Source organism: Muscardinus avellanarius (genome assembly GCF_963383645.1).
Source record: "Muscardinus avellanarius genome assembly, chromosome: 12".
Classification (NCBI taxonomy): domain Eukaryota; kingdom Metazoa; phylum Chordata; class Mammalia; order Rodentia; family Gliridae; genus Muscardinus; species Muscardinus avellanarius.
This window is the reverse complement of record NC_137798.1, coordinates 93703543-93728127: the sequence shown is the minus strand read 5'-3', so window position 1 is coordinate 93728127 and position 24585 is coordinate 93703543. Positions and strand designations below refer to the sequence as shown.

The window sequence follows — 24585 nt, the reverse complement described above, 5'->3', positions numbered from 1 at the left end:
CACAGACCAGGCGCTGAGTGCCAGGCGCCAAGGAGGCTGGCAGAGGCATGAGGATGGCAGGAGGAAATTTCAGATTCTCAGTACTTTGACCCTTGAACCATATGAAGCTACTACATAATCCACACATTTTTAAAAATTTTAATGAAGAATACCTTTTAATAAAGGAAAGAGGTTTCGCCCAAGCCTTTATCCTTCATGTCTTCATGGCAACTGAAAGAGAAGCCTAAGAAACACTGCTGCTCATAAGCGCCAGTCTCCAGAATGAGACAGAGGTCTTCCCCTCGTGGGATTCTTGGAGCCACTTAAGACTACAGGCCAACTTCAAAAATTCCTTTATTTACATTAATTACTGATTCCCTAAGAGTAAGTGAAATTAAATCTGATTTCTTTTTTAAGTTTTTTTTACATTTTATATCATTATTATACATGCAAAAAATTATTTAACTTACCTTAGTAAATTTTTCTTTTTTTTTTTTTTTGTGGTGCTGGGGGTGGAACCCAGGGACATTCTACCTCCAAGCTACACCCCCAGGCCTATTTTATTCTCTATTTTGAATCAGGGTCTTACTAAGTTGCGGAGGGCCCCACTAAATAGCTGAGGCTGTCTGGGAACCTGTGATCTTCCTGTCTCAGCCTCCCAAGTACTAGGATTATAAGGGCACCACCACGCCTGGATACCTTTACCGATACACTGTAATTATACATCTTAGTGAGATCCAAGTCATAGGGACAGACCAGGGATAGACGTGCGCACAGATTTCAGTGCGACTCCCTTCAGGTTCCACCCTATCCTTTCCTGCAGGGGCTTAATCTGAGTTCCCAGACCAAATCTGGCAGCCTGAGACCTGCCTCAGAAGCTCTCAGGGCAGCAAAGGATCAAGGGAGTCCTGTCTCTGAGGCCTTTGGAGGGTGGAGACACATCCCTTTGACTTGTATCAGGAGAATTGTGCGATACTTTGAGAAGCGTATTTTAAGGGGGACCCTGGGAAACTAGAACACGCTTAGCCCGCGGGACACACTCAGGCTGAAGCAGGCCCAGGTGGTGGCATCTGGACGGCTGCTTCAGCTTAGCCAAGGAGTCACTTGTGCTCCCAGCAGAGCTCAGCCTGAGACAGGATGCTCCGAACTAGGAGTTCCAGCCGAGCCTACGAAATGGAACAGGCAGAGGAAGGCAGGTGAGGACCAGAGGAGAGGTGCTCAGGCCTGAAACGGTGCTAGACAAATGCCTGTTTCTTCCATTTCTCCCAACAGAGCCCAAACTGCTAATGAGCTCTTAGAACAGGAAATTAAAGCTACCCCAGTAAAGAGCCTACCTGGGCAGAGAAAAAGAACTAAAGTTGCTTTGTGCAGATGCCTAAAATCCCCCTTAAAAAGCAACCTCCCCCCCACTTTTTTAATAAAACAGGTTAAAAAAAAAAACAGATCTTGTATATTTGTACCAGGAACAGGTGAGTAATCAACAAAAAGCTTAGAAAAACCTTCATACTCGATTCTTCAGACAACTGCATACTAAAGGCTCTAAAAAGGCACCAGTTTCTGTTTCACGGGAAAACAAAATGATCAGGAGTGGGAGAAAATTTTAGCATACTGTTAACATAATCCTGCCCCATACTAAGTTTTCCTCTGAGACCTGTTTAGAAGTGATGGGCAAGAGTCCAGATGAGTACAGGGTGAGCAGAAACCAAGAGAGCTACCTGGTGAGTCAAACTGGGAAAGCAACGGGTTCAAGCCTATTTGCTGCCTCAGACCCTTTGCACAAGCTATTCCTTTTAACTGGTGGGGGGGGGAGAGAAGAGAGAGAGAGAGAGGAGAGAGAGGAGAGGGAGGGAGGGAGGGAGGGAGGGGGAGAGAAGAGAGAGAGAGAGAGGAGAGAGAGGAGAGGGAGGGAGGGAGGGAGGGAGGGAGGGAGGGAGAGAGAGAGAGAGAGAGAGAGAGAGAGGAGAGAGAGAGGGAGAGAGTGAAATAAAGAGAGAGAGAGAGTGTGTGTGACAGAGAAAAATCTAAGTTCCATAAAAACTGGGGGAAAACTACTCTCTGTAAACAGAGTAAATATTTACGTACGTTTTCATGTGTAACAGAGAGAGCTGTGGATGATTATGCCTTGAAATGGAAGAGGGGGGATTAATAAAGAATACCGTAGGGCTGGGGTGTAGCTCAGTATAGAGTGTTGTCCTACCATGCATAAGTCCCTGGGTTCCATCCCCAATACTGCAAAATGAAAACAAAAAATAAAAAATAAAGAAAACATGGCAACCATTTTTGCATATGCTTCTTTTCAATGCTACTTGTGTATTATTTGGACAAGTAAAAGAACAGGAAAAAGAAAAAAAGAATAGAATGGAGTGATTAGGCCACCACGAACCCTTGGGTCTTCTGGTGCCAGTCTTCACGGATGAGGTTGGAGGTGTGGATCACAACCCGGAGGCCTTCTTCGTAGAGCAGCAGCATCATCTTCCTTCAAAAATGGAAAAGGGATTAAAAAGCATCTGGGGCTTTCAAAATGTGCAATACCTTCCTAATGTAAATGTAACGAATAGCTAGAAGAATTCTTAAATTCATATTACTCAAACATGTAACGTTCATAATCTTCCCTTCTACACATTACCATCATGAGGGTCTGCTAGAGTGATGGGAGGAAATCCCCTTCCGCACGTGCTCGGGTTTTGGTGGCAAGGAAACTTTCAGCCCTTCCCGCCGACGTGGCCACCTGGTGTCCTGCTCCGTCAACAAGCCCCTCCTGCCTGGTGCCTTGTTATCTGTCCAGCACTGCGCTAGTATAGTCAACAGGGACCGTCTTCCACAGTGTTTTTCAAAGAATCGGCACAACCTCTTGCAGTGGCATGACTGGAATGTTTTAAACAACTGAAGTAGAATAAATCTGAATATATTGCGCTATATAAAGATGTTATTGGTTCAGGAAGCTTCCATTTTAGCACAAGGTTATGCCTGTGAACATCACAAGTGAAATGTATGAAACACATTCCTAATTGTGAGCTGCAATTTTACAAAATTCACAAGATGCCTCATCCTCATTAAACTGACTTAATGACCAAAAAAAAAAAAAAAAAAAAAAGCCACACTTGTTGCCAGTAGGCACCTGGGCTTGAGGTGAGTCTCTTCTTCATTAACTCAAATCAGACCTGGTTCCGGGAGGCTTCCCCAGGCCCCTCATCACCCAACATATCTCTCTTGTGTATTTTCAGTGAGAGGCAGGAACAAGGAGATAAAGAAGAGCTTTCCCCCTGAAGTCTGAAGACCCAAGCTCCACTCAGCCTCCGTATCCCTGACCCTTTAATTCTCACCTGTAACCTGACGGGTCAACCCGACCTCGGGACCCTTGTAAATGAAGTTGAATCACGTTTTGTTTGTGTCAAACACCAGCACACAGGTTCCCATGATGCCGTCAGTGCCTTGATTTCTTAATCTAGTGTTAGATGATGTTTACCTCCCAATTATTTTCTAACTACGTCAGGAATTTAAATTTTCTCTCAACTAGTGGTCACTTCTTCAGCCTGTAACTCTTTTTTGACTTACTTTATCATGTCGACCGAGGCCCAGATGCTACTTAACACTTACTCATGTCACTCAGTTCACTTATGAAGGACAAAAAATGAACCACCATTTCTCCCCAAAGAAACCACCACATAAACACTGTTGGGCAGGATGGAGGTAGCATAAAAGGATAAGGAACAGAACACAAGAACAGAAAAGAGAATGGGCTTTTTAGCTTTTGTCAAAATGAGAAATTAACCCAAGCTGGCAAACAGTAGGTGAATGCCAAGCTGGGGAGTGACAGCTGCCAAGCCATCTTCCTTCCAGTTATGAAACGCGCTCCCCGAGATCTGGGCACATTTACATACGCAGATGCCATGTTAGCAGCTGATTACAATTAAGGGTAAGCCGGCTATGGATTTATGATGCAAGTTTTACAAATATTTCCATTAATCAAGGCATCAATTATAAGGAAAACTGTGCACTGATGTCAGTGAATCCTATCAAAATAGAATTATGAAGTAATTTAAGGGGAGCTGTATTCATCTCCTCATAGATAAAAGGGTGCGTGTCAAAAAGGTCCCAGCTCAAAATAAGTAGAAAAGGGCAAGCAAGGAACGGCGTCCCCACTGAAGGCAGTGGGCCTACGGTCCTGACTCTTAGTAGCGGGGGAGGCAAAAGTGACGCTTCCCAATTGGAAGCCAGGCCCCGGGAGGGAAGGAAACGAACATCTATCAGGCTCCTGGTGCCAGGCGCAGTTCTAGACGCCTAGCGTGGGTCATCACGCCCAACCTTCACAGCAAGGCAGGGAAAGGACTCTTCCCTGCAGCACAACTTAACAACTGCAGCACTTGTGGCTGGGAGAATCACCAGGGCTTATCCAGGTCCCCAAAGGAGCCAGCGGGACAGCTCGCTGGGGTCACATGTGCCAGATACCAAATGCCCCCTTCGCCTTGTACAACTTTAACAGGGCTGATAGTGACGACTGGACACACCATGATATCGAGAAAGGGGCAGGGAACTGGGAGTCCTGGTGACTAAACGGTGGTGTGGGCGGCCCAGCTACTGTGGGAAGAGGCATGCTCTACCCGCCAGGACGTTTGTGACCAGCTCCTGTTGGGTCATGACGCTGCCATTCAGCTGCTTTGGCCCTGCCTCCCCATCACTTGTCAGGGCCCCCGCTGGGGAAAACCAAAGAGCTTTATCACCCTAAACACGGCTGAGACCGGCCATGGTGGTACAGCACCCTGCGGCAGCGGGACAGGCAGGCTCAGTGCCTCTCAAGACTGGGCTTAGGGACGAGGGGCTGCACCCTGGTTACTGCACGTGCTGCGCACAGTACTGGGCGTTACCTGCCTCCCAGGTGTGGCGCTGCAGAGAAAGCCCCGTGTACTCACAGCTCCACCGGCCAGGCTGGAGCTCATCACCACGAGCTGAGGACTTTCTCCTTTACTACCTCACCAAAAATCGAAAAGTTGTGAGGATACAAACTATATTCTCTAGGGTTGTGACTCAAGAACAGAACAGGTACTTAATAAATAATGAGTCAAACAATAAGCCACCAAAAGTAATGTCAAGACACGAGCTCTATCTTCTACAAGATATTGCCCAGCTTTTCAACAAAATGCAAACTATGGATACTATCAGGGTGGGAAAGGTTCTATTTTAATTAATTTCAAAAAAAAATCTTAAACTCCTGAGCTGGGTGTGGTGGTGCACACTTGTAATCCCAGCATTTGGGAGACTGAGGCAGGAGGATGGAGGTTGGAAGACAGCCTCAGCTACTTAGGCCCTTTGCAACTCAGTGAGACCCTGTTTCAATAAATAAATAAATAAATAAATAAATAAATAAATAAATAAATAGGGCTGGGGGTATTGCTTGGAGGTAGAATACCCCTGGGTTCCATCCCTAGTAGTGCAAAAAGGAAAAAGAAAAATTAAACTTTGAATTAAGAACTCTGTTAGGGGCTGAGGGTGCAGCTCAGTGGTAGAGTGTTTGCCTAGCAGGCCCAAAGTCCTGAGTTTAATCCTGGCACTGACAAGTGGAGGAAGGAAGGAAGGAAGAGGAAGAAACCAACCTCTACTAGGTTTAACCTGCAAATTGTGGTGGGAGTCCATGTGTGTGTGGCGGGAAGGGAGGGAAGACAAATGGACCAGCGAAAACTACGAGATCAATTGTAGCCAGGAGCAAACAAGAACAAATTAAAAAACTAAAGTTAAGCTGGGTGTGGTGGTGCACACTTGTAATCCCCGTGCTTGGGAGGCGGAGACAGGAGGACCGCGCAGGTTCGAAGCCAGCCGCACTGGCTTAAGAGACCCTGTTTCCAAATAAAAATATAAAAATGGGTCTAGGAGTGTAGCCCGGAGGTAGAAGGGTTTCCAGGAACCCCAGTATCACCAAAAACAAAACAAAACAAAACAAAACAACAATAACAACAAAAAAACCCCAACAACAAAAAAAACTAAAGTTCAAATAAATGTGTTCTCTTTCTGTCCCCACTTTGGGCCTAAGTTTCCTGATCCATAAAATTAAAAAGACCAAATGCTTTTTTTTTTTTTTTTTTTTTTGGCAGTACTGTGGATTGAATCCAGGGGCATTCTACCTCTGAGCTACACCCCCAGCCCTATTTTTTATTCTTTATTTTGAAACAGGGTCTCACCTAGTCATGGAGAGCCTCACTAGGTAGGTGAGGCTGGCTTCAAGCCTGTGGTCCTCCTGTCTCAGCCTCCCAAGTACTGGGATTACAAGCGTGCACCACCACACCCAGCTCCGAATGCTCGCTGAGGACCATTAGACAAAGATCCTGGGCAGGCTTCCGCACTCAGTGCCCCCAGGAGCAGCACAGGAAGCAGTGAGTGGGCCGCCATACTCAGCTGTACTTGTACCTGTACTGGGACAGGCCCCTCAAGTCGACAACTTTTGATAAAATAGTTTTTCTTACAATTGTAGAATGGAATTGACTTAACAATATGCTACTCAATAAAATTAATCCTTAAAAGGAATGAGTAAGAATCACAGAACTTTTTAAAAGCAGGGAAATCCATAGGCACGGGACTTGCATACATATAATCACCTGTAACCACAGGACCACACAATCTTATTCCTTAACAAAGATGAAAATCTCAAGAGTCGGATTTATACTTTCATGCTGACAGTCAGAATCCCAGCATTGTATCTTTTTTTTTTTTGCAGTACTGGAGCTGGAACCCAGGGGCATTCTACCTCTGAGCTACATCCCTAACCCTATTTTTTATTCTTTATTTTGAAACAGGGTCTCACTAAGTTGTAAAGGACCGAAGTAGCTGAGGCTGGCTGTGAACCCGCGATTCTCCTGTCTCAGCCTCCCAAGTACTAGGATTACAGGAGTGTACCACCACACCCGGCTAACATTATGTCTTAAAGCTATCACAACACAACTTCACTTAATCCACTATTGACAGATTAATTTTTTTCTCTCCTAGCAAAACAATCACACACTAGTCCTTTTAAGGACACTTTTTGTGACAGTATCGTTTGATCTATTAAAATCGTATCTTTCTCAAATTCATAAAAGTTGCTTACGTGTGATGTGTTCCAAATGCTATGTCCAATTTTGCCTAGGATGAAGAAGACAAGTCAGTTATTAAAAAGAACTCAATTAATAATATACCTATTAGAAATTAAATTAGAAGATGATCAAGACAACTTTGTGTGTGTGTGGGGGGGTACTGGGGATGGAACCTAGAGGCTCTCTACCTCTGGGCTATACTCCCAGACCTATTTTATTTGGAAATAGGGTCTCACTAAGTTACTGAGAGCCTCAGTAAGCTGCTGAGGCTGGCTTCGTACCTGTGTGATTCTCCTTTCTCAGCCTCCCAAGTACTGGGATTACAAGCATGTGCCACCACGCCTGGCAAGACATCCATCCATCCATCCATCCATCCATCCATCCATCCATCCATCCATCCATCCATCTATGGGTCTGGGGATGGAACCCAGGGGCATTCGACCTCCAAACTACATCCTCTGCCCTATAATTTTTTTTAATTCTTTGTTTTGAAATAGGGTCTCACTGAGTTGCAGAGTGCCTCACTAAGTAGTTGAGGCTGTCCACGAACCGTGATCTTCGGGTTTCAGCCTCCCGAATGCTGGGATTACAAGTATGCGTCACCATGCCTGGCTAGGACAACTTTTTAAAAAACTGTTCTTACTTTTATTGCACAAAATCTTAGAAAACAAAACACACCTTTGTGTGTGTGTGTGTGTGTGTGTGTGTGTGTGTGTGTGTGTCTGTGTGGTGCTGGGGATTGAACCCAGGGGCATTCTACCTTCAAGCTACACCCCCAGTCCGATTTTTTTATTCTTTATTTTGAAATAAGGTCTCACTAAGTTGCAGAGGGCCTTACTAAGTAGCTGAGTCTCAGGCTGGCCTCAAACCTGGATCCTCTTGTTTCAACCTCCCAAGTGTGCACCACCATGCCCGGCTAAAACAGCTTTTATTATAACATCCAATGAGGCTCATTAAAAAAAACAAAACAAATTTTCATTACCCAAAATGACTCAGTAGAGACTGTATTTTAATTACAGTAGTTAGGAATGAGAAATCTAATTTCTTTAGTTGTCAGAAACTTAATAAAAACAAATGTGATTCAAAGCAAAGTTTAAAATTAAACATGGTTTGTTACAGAAGAAACTAATAAGCACAAAGTTTTCAGAGCATATTTAAAAGAAACACTGAATGTGGTGGCAACATAAAAACATATTATGATGTTAAAATAGAAATTTCTTATGCTGAAAACATGGCAAGTGCTGAAAATAAAGAGATATTACATCCACTTTGGTTACAAAGTGACATCTTTACAAACAAATGGAGCTTATGTGGAAAAGTAAAACATTTTTATCTGATCTCCAGTACAGCAAGACCTTGGCTAAGCAGAATATGCCGGAAGGTGTAGGTTATGAAAAAGTCAAAATAGACCGCCAGGGAAATGGCGTAGGAATGCCGTACATGGGCTCAAATTCTATCTTCATAGTTTCGCAGTTTTGCGTGACCTAAAGACTTGTTTCTGAGCCTGAGCTTTCTCTTCGTTAGACCAGTACTATTATGCGATTCAGAGCAGTCAGGAGTACATGAGAAAATGTATATAAAAACAGGAAGGAAAGGGGTCTGCCTTCAGGAAGCGCTGTATAAATGGAAGCCGTCACTACTGCGGCCCTGTCCCACCCCACCTCCCCACACATGCCCGAAGGGTGGAACTGCTTGCTGGGGTGGTAACAGGCCACTGGAACACGCAGGCGGGCACAATACAGTTCCTGTTTTGGGGGATAGCTGCCAACCGGTAGTCCTGTACATGCAGTGTTGGGGGGTGCTCACAGACCAGCATGCATTTGTGCATTCTGGCCATGGAAAAGAGATGTGGACACGGTACCGCATGCCTTTAAAATGACAGAGTTAGAAGGAAGACTGTCACTTTGTAAACTGATTCTCAGCTGAGAAAGAGCAATGGTCCAGGGATCTGGCTTCTGAGTTGAGTTTTGCTGTAAGTTATATGCTTTTGGGCAAGTCTAAGCACAAGAAAAAAGAATGATAAGAACATCAACGGATAATATTTAATGAGTGCTTTTTTGGGCTAATGCACCAAATCCTTTAAACTCGGTAATGAATGGCATTAGCAGTCCATTTTAACCATGAAGAAATTAGGCTTAAACAATCGGGCTTAAGTGACAAGACCCAAATGACAGTGTTTCAGACTGAACATTTGGGTCCCCCCAAGTCAACCCCCAGTGTGGCTCTATCTGGAGCGAGGGCCTTTATGGAGGTAACCAGGCTAAATGAGGTCCTGAGGGAGCTCGTTCAGCATGTTTACTGTCATTAGAGGCGCTAGAGCTTGGTGTGGGCTCCCGCCTCCCCTGCCATGTGAGGACGCCAGAAGGTGGCCACCTACAAGCCAGGAAGAGGGTCCTCATCGGACCTGGACTGACCTGCAGCCAGATCTTAACATTTTCCAGCTTCCAGAACAGGGAGAAAGTAAGATCGGTTGTTTATACTGCCCAGTCCAAAAAAAAAAAAAAAAAAAAAATCCACCCAGGCTCTGTTGCAGCAGCCTGGTCACACTGTTACACATGGGTAGAGAGGTGGTCCAGAGCGCAGACAGGCTGGCCCCTGATCACCACGGGCCTCAAACTCAGGCCTAGGCCCCTGTTTAGAAAATGGGAGAAGCGTCAACATGCAAACTCCTTTACTAATGTGCCTCTGCCTCAGTGACAGCGTCACTAGAGAAATTCAACAATTCATCTTACAGACAAGGTATAAAGGCATTTCAAAAGGTCAGAACTGGGCCTCTGACGGGAGCTGAGAACTTCTGCTCAGCTCTTTGCATGAGGTTTGGAAGAAGCGGCTGGTTGCACCCTCTGGTGGCCGGTGAGGAGCGTGCTATGAGACACCAGATCATCTCCTAAACCCTCCAGAACCGGAGTTTGTGTTTGAAAAATCACATTCTGTTTCCATTTATTTAATCATGGTTATTCAGGATTTCCGTGTCAGTTTATTTCTGCCTACATTTAGTCTGAGGAGAGCTGTCCTACTGTACTTTAACCCCTCTGTTGCTGGAAGCAAGCAAAACAATGGAATTTTAAGACCACCACTTAAGCAAAGGCTTATGTCATACTCATCACCACAAACATGTCAGAGGAAGAAACATGTTTTGAAACCACAACTATATAAAGTGCAGTGGGCTGGATGAGGGGAAGTCCTTGGAACTATGTTTAAAACCGATTAGGCTGGCCTCGCATGCTGTTTTAATCTTTAAAAATACAGAGACATCACTTCTGGTTGGAAGAAGAGTGATAAAATGTGAGTTGAAATTCTTGTATTTTGTGAGCAGGAGAAAATGACAGTGTTATGGACTGAACATTTGTGTGCCCTCTCCCCCAAATTCATCACCCAGTGTGACTATATATATATATATATATATATATATATATATTTTTTTTTTTTTTTTTTTTTTGGTGGTACTGGGGTTCCTGGAAGCCCTTCTACCTCTGGGCTACACTCCCAGACCTATTTTATATTTTTATTTGGAAACAGGGTCTCTTAAGCCAGCACAGCTGGCTTCAAACCTGCGCGATCCTCCTGTCTCCGCCTCCCAAGGGGGGGGGGATTACAAGCATGCTCCACCATGCCCGGCTTGTGACTGTATTTGGAGAGAGGGACTTTATGGAGGTAATCAGTCTAAATGAAGTAGAAGGGGGAGCGTATCCCGTATGATTAGTGTCATTAGAGACACCAGGGCACTGGTGTGGGCTCCCGCCTCTGCCGTGTGAGGACCAGGAGGAAGCGGCCACCTACAAGCCAGGGACAGGGTCTTCTCCAGGACCGAGACTGACCTGCAGCTGTGACTAGAAGGAAAATGGCAAAGAAAAGGGATCCAGGCACCACGTCTCTGCACTCCTGAGAAGAAACCGTGACAAGGAGAGCAGGGAGCTACCAAAGTATCTGTCGCCATTTTTTCTCAAGAGTGCACTCACAATCCCTACGAGAAACGGGGGAAGGTCTCACTGGCTAGTTGATAACCAGCCCCACAGGAAGGAAATCATAAAGGTGAAAAACTCTTCCAAATTCCTCTTCTTCCTACTTTTGCCTGATTCTTGTTCAAAATGACAGAGGAATTAAGGGATCCTTTTGGATATGGAGTATAAAGTGACAGGCTGTGACAAAAGTCTAAGACTCACTCTAGGCTGGCTACAAAGTATTAGGAGAAACTTATAGGAGCCTATAGATTGGACAATAGCTAGCTAGTTCGTTCTTTCTTTCTTTCTTTCTTTCTTTCTTTCTTTCTTTCTTTATTTTGCGGGTCTGGGGATGGAACCCAGGGGCATTCGACCTCCGAGCTACACCCCCTGCCCAATTTTGTATTCTTTACTTTGAAACCAGGTCTCACCGAGTTGCAGAGGACCTCACTAAGTGGCTGAGGCTGTCCGCGAACCGCGATCCTCCGGTCTCAGCCTCCTGAAAGCTGGGATTACAAGCGTGCGCCACCACGCCCGGCTCGACAATAGCTTTGTAAAATTAATTTTTCGTCTTCTTTTCGCTTTGCTTGGATTCCAGCAAAGCAAGTGGGTCTACCTACCAGGAGACCATTCAGTTTTCCTTCATTGGGCTTGGACAAGATATAGCTAAGGGATCCCGTAAGTTTCCTCACAGGTGTTAATCTATGGGTCTCTCCAGTACAGACCTTAGATGCAGTTGATCTGAAGACATAGCTACAGCGTCAGTGGCAGCTAACATACATTATTTAGCATGGTGCTGAAACAGCTGCTTTCACAGAAAGAGGCCCTGGGCTACTACACTGCATCCGGAGCACCTGTTCAGTGCTGAAAGCCAGGCTCGAGAGGCACACTGACTGACAAACCTGATGCAACCAGGACTACCAGCAGGCTGGGGAAAGATATGGATCAATGCTGAGCTGAGCACAGCCAAAGAAACTGAATCCTTAACCCTGAAAGTCATAGGACTGATTACTTTTACTCTATGAATCAACGATGTGTGCAAGGAGATTTATTCTATATGGTCCAGAGGGGGAAGAATTGGGGCCAACGTGTGGAAGGTCCACAGAGACTTCAGGTCAAGATAAAGACTTTCCAACCACAGGGCTTCCCACGATTGGACAGTAAGCGCATACGCCGAGGCGAGGCAAGTGTCTGTTGCTGATGCTGCTGGGAGGATGAACTAAACCTTTCTTCCGACCCTCTTGGATGAAGCAAGATGTCAAGTGGCAATGGGCAGCTCACCTGGCAGAGGGAAACGTTTTCATAAGGCTTGGCCTGGGCCTGCAGGTGGGCCTTGGCTTCACGTTTATCACCATGCACCAGCAGGATCGGCTTTTTCCTGAAAGGAGATCGAGAGTGCTGAAGACCTTGCTCGTGAAGCTGGACCCTAGCCTTGTTAGTGAACGCTGGCTTTCTCGCCACTGACCCGTGCTTCTGGCCCCCGCAGTGACCGAGGACAGAGGCTAACCGAGCAGCGACCACTCAGTGCTTAGCCTCCAGTTACCTTTGTAACCGGGCCTGATCCTGAAGCCTGCCTGACACAGAGGGCTCGTGACTCAAAGTCCTAGAGTAATTATCTTCTTCAGTCCAAAAGACAGAATGAGTGTGAATATATTTAGCATCAAATAGATTGAAGATAGACAATTGTTTTGTAGTATAATGCTTCTTTTTCCCTTTTCCTTTGGGCCCAACAATGCAATCATTTTACTTCATACCTACACTTAACAAATGCCTAGTGTGCTATGTACTTTGTGCATGACCCAAGATACAACAGTGAACAGGCCCATGCCCACGCACAAAGTAGACTTATCAAGAGATAGTTACAGCCGGGCGTGGTGGTGCACGCTTGTAATCCCCGCGCTTGGGAGGCTGAGACAGGAGGATCGTGCAGGTTCGAAGCCAGCCTCAGCTGGCTTAAGAGACCCTGTTTCCAAATTAAAAAAAATATATATAAAACATAAGTATGGGAGTGTAGCCCGGAGGTAGAAGGCCCCTGGGTTCCATCCCTAGTACCACCAAAAAAACAAAGAAACAAACAAAAAAACCAGATAGTTACACTTCAATGAGCTAGAGCCCAAAGCACATAACAAATGTTCAAGCTCCAAAGACTACATAAAAATGTTATGTGAGAATAGGCTAAAAATGCTTTGAAGAGATCCTTGATCTTCTCCAGCTAATGCAAAGCAAGACAACCCTTAGAAATCAATATATCTTTATGAGCTCTCCCAACACAACAAAAATTGGATTTTTCTCTAACAATTGAGCAAGATACACTGCAACCACTTCCACATTTATCAATTACACTGCAGAATGACTCTCTGCCATACACAAAGGGACGGCACTCGACTAGAAAGAAACATGAGAAATGCACGGCCAGTCGTAAGCCCAATACCTCGTGCTCACGTTAGCCTTATTCTAGCAGAAGTAAAAGGAAACGAGGAAGTTTGCATTCCAAATAGGAAGAAAAGAGTAGAACTAAAAACATGGCATAAGACACCTATCACTTAGAAATAAACATTATCACGTCATAAAGTCATCTTTAAATATTAAGAGATTAGTTATTGATAGAAGCTAAAGTTCTCATTAATCCTTTGGAATGTTTTGGTTCTCTGAACTGTCACCAAAGGCAGCATATGATTAAAACAGAGAGGTAAAATCCTTTACATCCTCAAGTCCCTGCACAGATTCTAGATGCTACCTAAACTCACAGGTCACGCCTTGTCCTTTCCCGAGAGAGACGCACTTTGCAATGAGGGAAGGGAGGGCTCCTGTCCCTTGACTGAGAGTCCAGTGGACACCATGTTAGTTTTCTGGGGCTGCCATAACCAAGTACCACAAACTGGGTTGCTTGAAAAAACAGAAACTTCTTGTCTCAGTTCTGCCTCTTTTTGGTGGTACTGGGGATGGAACCCTTCTGCATCCGGGCTACACTCCCAGACCTATTTTATATTTTATTTGGAAACAGGGTCTCTTAAGCTAGTGCGGCTGGCTTCGAACCTGCGCGATCCTCCCGTCTCCGCCTCCCGAGCGCGGGGATTACAAGTGTGCGCCACCACGCCCGGCCTGTTGTCTCAGTTCTGGGAGAAAGAAGTCTGCGATCAGAGGGTTGGCAGGGTTGGTTCCTTCTGAGGGCTGCGAGGAGACTCTGTTCTGAGAGCCATGGGCATTCTCACTGTGGGTTACTTGTCACATTAATGAACTTATTTTAACTTGATTATCTCTGAAAGACTCTAAGTCCAAATACAGTACCTTCTGAGGTACTAAAGCTTAGGGTGCCAACAGAACTCTTTGGGAGACAGTTCAACCCATAAGGAATTTAGAGTCTACACTTTACAGACACCGTCAAAGGGTGCCATTAGATTTCGCTCTCTGAGAAGCGAGGGGAGGAAGAGAAAGCCCCAATGTGACAGCCAGGGACACACGGCCAGGAAGTGCCTGTGACAGGCCATCCAATCTCCTTCTCAGCAACACGCTGCTTTTGGCAGGGAAAGCTGTCGTTTAGGCGAAAGGCAACATTTCCAGCCTCCTTGGGAGCTGGTTATGGCCACGTGGCAGAGCTCTGCTCGGTGAAATCAAAGCAGGCTGTGTTGGCCCATCCGGGGTGGCTGCTCAGAGGGGCACAGCTGGGAGAGGGCCCCTTTCTTCTTTCTCCTCCTTCCTGCTCCCTAGAACACAGAAAAGTGAGCTGGAGCTCTGGCTGCTAGACTGGACCACGAGGTGATGCTGGAGACCAAAGTTACTGGAGAAAACCATAATGCCCCTCATCTAGCCCACATCTACCGTCTGAACTTCTTGGGCTGGAAAGATGGATTTCTGCTTGGTTCAAGTCACTGTGATTTGGGGTATTACCAACAAATAGCAAAAACGAATCACATTACACATATTCTACACTATAGCTCAAATACAAGCCCTCGAGGGCCATTTCCACATTTTACCCTTAACAACAACAAAGGTTTCCACAATCTGATGCTTTACATGCACCGATGATTCTGAGGATCTGCTAATCATTTTCTCTCATGTGTGTCTTCCTTCACCCACTTGTGTGGGATCCTGCCACACAGACGTATTAGAAACAGAGACAAAGCCGGGCGTGGTGGCACACACTTTTAATCCCAGCATTCAGGAGGCTGAGACTGGAGGATTGTGGTTTGCGGACAGCCTTAGCTACTTTGTGAAGCTCTCTGCAACTTAGCGAGACCCTTTTTCAAAATAAATAATAAAAAATAGGGCGGGGGGGGGTGTATCTTGGAGGTAGAATGCCCCTGGGTTCCACCTCAAGAACTGCAAAAAGAAAGAAAAAAAAGAAGCAGAGTCACGTGGCATGTCGTTGTGCTCAAGTTGTGTGTATCTGGTCAGCACTGCCCAACATGAGACTAATGAACTGCCAACGGCAGAACTGGAAACCCATCCCCTCCACAGGCTGGGTAAGAAAAAGCCCACGACCTGTTTTCTTAACCCCAGAACTACAGGAAGAATCATTTGAGAAGTACAAAGAGATCCTTGAAAAAGAATGGTATTGATGTGCTCAGAGAAGCAGTGTGCTGGCCACATGCTGGCGTGTGAAGGGGTCTACACACCGTGTGAGGATGATCGTTTTCTTTATGCGAATACTGGACCTGACGTCCATGTGTCCTCATCTACTTCTGAGCAGAGCACAGAAGAGAATGCTAAAAACTATAGACAGAATGTGGTACACAAACCGGTGCAATATACGGAAGATACGGGAGCAAATCTTCACACTTGGAGCTAGGTGATTTTTGATAAAAGTGCCAATAATATACATTGGAGAAAAGACACCCTTTTCAAGAAACAGTGTCGGCGAAGAAGAATGAAAACAGACCCTATTCTCTGACCTTGTACAAAAGTCAACTTGAGATGGATGGAAGATAGAAATTAGACCAGACTTTGTAATTACTAGAAGGAAAAAGCAACTCTCCAACACACAGTCACCAGTAACAACCTCCTCAGTAAGACCCCTATGCTGAGGAAATACAATCAAGACTCAATAAATGGGTTGGTATCAAATTACAAAGCTGCTGTACAGCAAAGGCAACAGGAGCCTGGAGAGAGTCTACAGAATGGGAGAAAACCTGATTGAGGACTAATACCTAGAATATACAAAGAACTCAAAAACTTAACACCAGATAACACAATAAAAATGGGCTAGTAGCCGGGCGTGGTGGCGCATGCTTGCAATCCCTGTGCTTGGGAGGCTGAGACAGGAGGATCGCACGGGTTCGAAGCCAGTCTCAGCTACTTAGTGAGGCTCGCAGCAACTTAGTGAGACCCTGTTTCCAAATAAAATATAAAAGAAAGGTCTGGGAGTATAGAAAAAAAAAAAAGGGGCTACTAAACTGAAGAGACAGTTCTCAAAAGAATACAAATGGACAAGTATATAAAAAATGTTCAATATCATTAGCAGTCAGGGAAATGCAAGTCAGAGCAACACTGAGATTCCATCTAACTCGTTAGAATAGCTATCATTAAGAAGACAAACAAGCGGGGTGTGGTGGTGCAAGCCTGCCCTTTGGAGGCGCGACAGGAGGACCACAGGTCTGAGGACAGCCTCAGCAAGTGGTGATACTCATCGATCTAGGGAGATCCTGTTTCCAAGTAAGAAATAAAATCAGGTCAGGGATGTAGCTGAAGGTAGAATGTGTCTGGGTTCAATCCTCAGTACCACACAAAAGAAGTATATCGTAAAAAGAATACAAACGATAATAAATGCTGGCAAGGATGTGGGGAAACAGAAACTCTTATACAGTGCTGATGGGATTGTAAATTAGTAGAACCACTGAGGAGATCAGTATGAAAGTTCCTCAGAAGACTGGGAATGGAATCACTATATGACCCAGCTATACAATGCCTCGGTATCTTTCTAAAAAGAATTAAAGTCAGAACACTATAGTGATATATGCATGCCCGTGTTCATAGCAGCACAATTCACAACATCCCAATGATGGGACCAACCTAGGTGTCCATCAACAGATGAACGGATAAAGAAAATGTGCATATACTCAATGGAATTTTCCTCAGCCATAAAGAACAAAACTGTCATTTGCAGAAAAATGGGTGAAACTAGAGAATATTATACAAAGTGAGATCAGCCAGTGTCAGAAAGTAAGGGTCATATGTTTCCTCTCACATGTGGAAGCTAGAAAGAAAATGAGAACTAAAAGGGGCTTCAGACCCATGGGAGAGACCAGTAGGATGGTGGAAGGGGCTGGAGAAGGGAGGCGGAGGGGAAAAAGTGGTGTGAGGAAGGGAACAGTTCAAATAACATTCTGTCCACATATGAAGTCTACGTGTCCTGCCCCCCACAGAACTCACCTGAACTCCGGTGGATACTGCCGCACGAGCCAGTCCACATCAAAGCAGTAGTTAAACTAGACGGGGGAAAGAGAAAAGTAACTACGCTGCAGGTAATTCAGCCATGCAGTTCACAAGGGGAACTGTTTAGTTGTTAAGTTGAAAGAAACTCTAAAATAATAATGTACTACATATATTATTTATAAGCCTGGATAGTTGTGCTGCAACACTCATAAAGAAGCCTAAAACTTGTTTTTAAAGGAACACACAGTGAAAGGAGCTCACATGAACAGAGTCAACTGCAGGAGAAAATAGGTTTTACGGAAATCATCTCTGCATGTTTTGGCAGCCTTTGTTCTTGTCAACGAGGTGTTACTGCATTGTTTCTAAAGGTCCTGAGATTAATTTAAATAAAGGGGTTTATAAATGTATTCTTTTCTCCCTAGGTGATTAGAAAAAGACAGATACTCAAGATAAAGATCTCAGAACTTTTAGAAAAAGATATCTCCTTTCAGCCTAACATAGCAGCTGGCTCGGTACACAGGCCTGTCATGGCCACAAGTTCACGCCAGTCTTGTCCTCGGGAGTCTCTGCTCAAGCCTGGGCACTCCTGGGCACAGTCTAGTTGAGAGAGCCCCTGAAAATGTGAGACCAGGGATCTCAGGCCAAACCAACAAAGGGCACAGGGCGTTTTTCTTGCTTCAGGGACAAGACCCCTTTCTTTGGCCCATTCCTTCTCCTTGAGAGTCTGGACCGTTAACTGTGATAGATCAACTCACAGGGATCAGCTTAGTCAGGCAGAAGCCATGGGGCCTGCAGGGAACCTCTAGCTTTTATTCACTCCTTTTTGGTAGGTACAGTACATTTCATATTTTTTAAAATAAAATTAAACTTGACTTGGCTCTACCCACACCTTTGCAGGTAATTGTACCAAGAGTTTCATGAGCTCATTGGTTCTCCTGGAGTGTCCAATGTGGCTTCCTGGCCGGTCCTTGTGGCCTGACCGAGAGTCAGATGCTTTACCAACAGTGACACCCACATTCTATGTCGATGGCTATGGGTCCTACAACAGTGGCGCCTGATGCCAGCATCCAGGCTTGTGCTACCCCAAGGACTGGGAAAGGACTAAGACACATGTCCCTGTGTCTCGTATTTGCTTAAGAAGTTGTTTAATTTGTCTCTTTTCACCTAAATGAGAAACAACTTACCCATAAACTCACCTGGGCCGAAGAAACAAGTGTCCCAAAGAGAGGAGACAAAATATCTACAAAGACAAACCATGTAAATGATTCTCACTCAAGATAAAAATCCTCTAGTCCCAACAGTCCCAATTAACCTACTCAGTAGTCACTGACAACAAGTATTTGGCTCAGAAAGCAGCAAACCAAAAGGTTACTATATAGCCAGGTTTTATTGTTTCATAAAAGCCAAGAAAAAGAATTTCCTATGCTACTTAATGATATTAATTGCATGTTCTTTCACAAATATACAATGCAAAACTCAAATCTTCAACTTCAGGACTGGAAGACTGGCCAATTTTTGCGACTGTCAACATCGTCACGATACTTGTTTTCTTCTAGGACCTCTGAATCACTAGCTCCTGCAGCGCCATTCATGTTCCCAGTGGTTCTCTGGAGCCTGAGCGGTTCCCACAACTCTAAACTCACGTCCTTGGTGTTTCTGGTCATCTCTAAGGGGATCCCACTTGGCACCCATTCAAGCTTCCTTTAGACAGAGGGTTCACCGCTCACAAACTACGCTGAGAGGCGCACTCAGTCATCACCACCCAATGCTGGCGGTCACGCCTGTGCAGGACACTGCCTAGGTGCTCCCTCTTACTCCTCCTAGCCATCTTCTGAGGTGACATCTGTTGGTTCTCCTTGTGGACGAGGACAGTCTCATTAGGAGGCTACCCACGACCACACATTTAGGAAGGGCCGGAGTCCAGGTGGGACCCAGGATGGCTGGCTCCAGCTTGCTCTTACCCACTCAGCCGCCCGAGTTTAAGAGTGGACTCAGTTCACTTCTTTGACAGATAGTCACTGGTGCCTGCTGTCTTCTATACATTGAGATAGATTTATCTTATACTCCAGCAGTATATATGTTTGTGTATATATACATATATATACATACATATACATACATATATCATACATATATGTGTATACACACACACACACACTTTATTTTGTATGTGTGATCCAGGGATTGAACCCAGGGACATTCTACTTCTGAGCTACACTCCCAGCTCTATTTTTATTTGGAAACAGGGTCTTACTAGGCTGATGAGAGTTTCACTACTTGCTGAGGCTGTCCTCAAACCTGTGGTCCTCCTCGTCTCAGCCTTCCAAGTACTGGGATTACAAGTGTACTCTACCACGCCCAGATGGGGGATTTTAAAATAACGAGAAAATGCTCTTAAGGAAGTTCCTCCATTATTGGGAAAGTTACACAATTAAGAGAGAAGCTGCAATACCTCCTTCTGCTTGACTCCACCAGCATCTCTACCTTTCTAACTTCTACTCATCTTTTTTATTTATTTATTTTTATTTTTGGTGGTACTGGGGTTCCTGGAAGCCCTTCTACCTCCGGGCTACACTCCCAGACCTATTTTATATTTTTTGAAACAGGGTCTCTTACGCCAGCGCGGCTGGCTTCGAACCTGCGCAATCCTCCTGTCTCCACCTCCCAAGCGCGGGGATTTCAAGCGTGCGCCACCACGCCCAGCTCAACTTCTACTCATCTTTAAAGGACCATTTGACGCTCCGCTTCCTCCCTAGGAACTTCTGGACAACATATCATGGCGTATGCTAGAGTACACATTAAATAGCGCAGGTTTAGATCCCAGAATGCCTGGGGGTAAGTCACAGCTCTGCCACTTGCCAGCTCTACGACCTTGGGCAGACTATGTAATTTTTATGTGTGTGGGGGTGGTGCTAGGGATTGAGCCCATGAGCATTCTACCTGTGAGCTATCCCCTAGCCCTATTTTATTTTTATTTTGAAGCAGGGTTTCACTAGGCTGATGAGAGTCTCATTACTTGCTGAGGCTGTCCTTCAACCTGCAATCCTCCTGACTCAGCCTCCCAAGTAGTAGAATTCTAAGTCTGTGCCACCATGTGCAGCTGCTACCTAAGTTTTCTAAATGACAGATACATCACCTGTCCAAGAAGGACCTGGGACATCTGCTCCTAAGGCTGCTGTGAGAATTAATGTAAGGGAAAGGCTCCTGCAGGCGACAGAGCTGCCTCAGGTCTGGGGGCTCACGGCCACTTTCTACCTTTTCCTTATGGCAACTCAAACATGGCAGAGTTCTCTATTTCCTGTGTTCTTCTCACAAACGAAACAAAACCACCCACAACTGTCTTACATTTCTTCAAAAAACTTAGGAGAATCTCAAAATGAAACCTACAGAGTCTAGCTTGCAGTGAGGCGTGATGGCGCATACCTGTCATCCATCACACTACTTGGGAGGCTGTGACAAGATCACAGGTTCAAGGCCAGCCTCGGCAACTTAGTGAGATCTTGTTTCAACATTAAAAAAAAAATAGTAGAAATAGGGATGGGGGTGTAGCTCAGAGACAGAATGCCCCTGAATTCAATCACCAATACCCCCTACACATACACACACACACACACACACACGATTCTAACTTGCTAGAATATTTTATATGTCACACAGAGAAATCTAATACACAATTATATGTAATGAATAAAAACACTGTTGACAATCAATTCTTTTTGTGTGTGTGTGGTGCTGGGGATGGAACCCACGGGCATTCTATCTCTGAGTTACAATCCCAACTATTTTTTATTCTTTATTTTGAAACATGGTCTCACTGAGTTGCAAAGGGCCTAAGTAGCTGAGGCTGTCTGCGAACTGAGATCCTCCTGTCTCAGCCTCCCAAATGCTGGGATTATAAGTGTGTGTCACCATGCCCAGCTATATATTCTTGAATGTGAGCCAGGGTAAAAAAAGTTAAGGGTAATAATGACCTGGGCATGGTGGCACACTCCTATAATCCCAGTACTTGGGAGGCTTTGTTTCAAAAAGAAAAAGGAAAAAGGGCTGGGAGTGTAGCTCAGAAGAAGAAAGCCCCTGGGTTCAATCCCAGTGCCTGTCTACCTCTCTCACGCACCTGCACGCGCACACAGGAATACCGTCTACTGTGTGTATCTGTGAATATACTGTATCAAGCCACATTTTTGCTCCCGTGTTTCTGAATCCCAGTCTAGAGCTGACTACACTAAAATCTGAAGGACGTCATGTCCTGTGTTAAGCACAGAGCAGATGAGCCATGGGGCAGGAACCCGTGGCCCTGACTCTAGGGCTCCCTCTGTTGGGAGTAAGAGAAGCCACCAAGGGCTGGAATGGTTCATAACTGGAGCATCCACATGCAAGCCAGCGCTCTTTTCATTACAAGGAACCACAACGAGGCTTTCACGAGGTGGTTCTCCAACTCGACTCGACTAGCATATGGATCTCCTGGAGGCTTTGTGAAACCACAGAACACAGGGCCTGGCCCCCCGACTTTCACTCAAAGAATCTGGGATGGAGCCAAGAATTTGCTTTCTCAACAAATTCAAAGTGATTCTGATGCTGCTTAGCCCAGAACTAAAAACTACTTAGTTCTTAAGAACCACTTAGGACTACTGCTGTTGGGATTTTCCTACTTTGTTAGTAAAGCATTAGGGTCATGTTTAATCCTTCAAAGTCAACAATTCTGAACACCGCGCTAAGGGATACAAGGGGCTTGCTACATGATCCTGAGAAACATCATTCCACTGCCCGCCCTAAGTAAACAGTCTGCTGCCGAACTCACTCACTCACTCATCAAAAAGATTTTTCTAAGCTGGGCTTGGTGGCTCACGCTTCCAAGTCCGGCATTTGGGAGGCTGAGACAGGAGGACTGTGGCTTGTGGACAGCCTCAGCTACTGAGTGAGGCCCTTTGCAACTCAGGGAGACCCTGTTTCAAAATAAAGAATAGCCGGGCGTGCTGGTGCAAGCTTGTAATCCCAGGTTTCTTGGAGATCATGCAGGCTGCCCTCCTTGGATTGCAGAGGGGAACTGTCAAGAGTTAACGCCGCAGCTCCTAGACGCCCTGCATCCTTACCCTTGATGTGGAGGGCTTTGGAGTTGTACTTGGGCTTAATCCCTGAGACTCTGGTGAGGTAGAACTGGAAGGGGTTCCCTTTATCCAACATGTCCCAGATGTCCTGGCTTTCCCCCGACGTCTCACACTCATCTGCCTTCTCTCTGTGCCCAGGGCCCACGGGGGGGCCTTGCTTCCCTGGTCTCTGGGCAGCACCCTCGTGGGGAGGGACATGTTCCTCCTCTTTGACCACCACCTTCCCTGCCTGCTCATCATCACTGCTGGAGAGACACCAGCCCAGGTCTTCCTGGGAACCACTTTTCGGCTTTTTGGGAGGTGAGCTGGCATCTGAGCTGTTGAATTTCACAGGTGATATCTGTCTCTTGTGCGCGGCTTTCCGAGCCTCGGAACAGGTGTACTGTGGCTGCTTTGCAGCTGCCTGCCCAGCCCGGGGGAGAGAAGATGTCGATGGTCTGTCCAGTCTGGGCTTCTCATCCTCACTTTCATCACTACTGGATATGGTCCACTTCCCATAGTCGCCTTCCTGAGACATACTGCTGGAAAGAAAAGGCAGAAATATCATGTCCCGTTCACTAGGCCATTGATGTAATAACGTCACTGCTCAGACTCCTTGCCAGGTGCAGCACGTGCAGGACGTCTGTCCCCGCTCAGAGGTCGAGCCACGTGACGGGTACCAGAATATTCTAGAAGAAGTTGACGACAGCCAAAGTCCTCTTCACTTTCTCTGGCCCTTTTTTTTTGTCTAGACCTGTAGAGACGCCCTAGGAAGGAGGGATGGCGCCAAATTTCAACACAAAACACTCTTAAACCTAAAGCTTCCACCAGGTGCTCAGGGCTAAGGCCAATTTAAGGAATTTTAAGAATAATGCTGACTGTGCTCAACTATGGAAGGTGGGTTTGGAATTCACAAATCTATCCTTGCTCAAGTGCAGGTAGCCACAGCACATCGGTGATTAGGTAAGTCTCACTTTCCCAGAGAAAGCCCAGTAAAGCCCTCAGAGGAATGCCAAACGACCACGGCGGCACATGTATTACCTTAAGTACTTCCACGGGGACCCAAGTAACTTGAGATAATCATCTTATTAGTCACGCTATAAGCTCAACTACCAAAACCCACAGCGCTAGAACTTGGACTGAAGCAAAACACTTATTTTCTAAACCACACAGTCTAGTTCCCACTTCACTGCTCTCAGAAGAGGAAAACACATGAAATATATACTTAAGAGTGTTAGTTACAGAATGCGGTCAATTCAATGGTTACAGGACTAGGTAGATTTCCCAGATAGCTAAAGAACAGTTCCTTGATGTGATCCATTTAACAGTCAAGAAGAAAAGAAAATTAGAACACTCAAGTCTGTGTCCAGATTGTTACGGTATCCTCAAGGTTTTTTATTTTTATTTATTTTTATTTTTTATTTTTTTGGTGGTACAGGGGATTAAGCCCAGGGGTATTTTAACTCTGAGCTATACCCCCAGCACCCTTTTTATTTTTTTGTTGGAAACAGAGTCTCACCAGGTTGTTAAGAGCCTCAATACTTTGCTGAGTCTGTCTTCGAACCTGAGATCCTCTGGACTCAGCCTTCCAAGTACTGGGATTACACGCATGCACCACCATGCCCAGCACAATTCACCTTGAAGGAACTACTTCAGTGGTTATAATCTCAGGACTTTAAAAAAATTATTTAAGAATCACCTTCAGAAAATGACTCAGAAGATTAGCTCCAGCTTCTTTTGAATTCTATAACAGTTCTAAGGCAAGGAACTGAGTAAGAGAATCTTTAAGATGCCTCTGGCCCAGCTCCTCAGTAAGCAACAGTAAACAGGCTCGTGCGGGCAGGCGGGCGTATAATCCCAATACTTAGAGGCCGAGGCAGGAGGCTCACAAGTTCAAGGCCGGTCTAGGCAACTTCCCCAAACCAGGTCTCAAAATAAAAATAAATATATAAAAAGGGCTGGGGATTTAGCTCAGTGAAGGGGCACTTGGCTAGCAAGCCAGAAGCCCAGCATTCAATTCCCAGCGCTGCAGAAGAAGAACAGGAGCAACAAGAGTCCTCGGGCTGGCTGCTCTAGCTCCTTCCTCATTCTAGAGCAAACAGTGAGTCTGAAAAGAGTTTAGGGTGAGAAAGAGTTCAGCTCCCAGTC

At 45.5% G+C, this 24585-nt stretch overlaps 1 protein-coding gene across 1 annotated transcript in view; it reads right to left on the bottom strand.

Annotated features, from left to right (window-relative positions):
• Nucleotides 1–22975, bottom strand: part of TDP1 (tyrosyl-DNA phosphodiesterase 1) — a gene marked incomplete at both ends in the record, with an annotated part of 79113 nt that extends 56138 nt beyond the window's left edge. The window contains 6 exons of the mRNA XM_080707343.1: nucleotides 2363–2455; nucleotides 7055–7089; nucleotides 12263–12359; nucleotides 17351–17406; nucleotides 18550–18593; nucleotides 22444–22975. Of these exons, the coding sequence (XP_080563469.1) occupies nucleotides 2363–2455; nucleotides 7055–7089; nucleotides 12263–12359; nucleotides 17351–17406; nucleotides 18550–18593; nucleotides 22444–22975 (857 nt within the window). The remainder of the gene's footprint in view (nucleotides 1–2362; nucleotides 2456–7054; nucleotides 7090–12262; nucleotides 12360–17350; nucleotides 17407–18549; nucleotides 18594–22443) is intronic.
• Between the last annotated feature and the right edge of the window lie 1610 nt (nucleotides 22976–24585).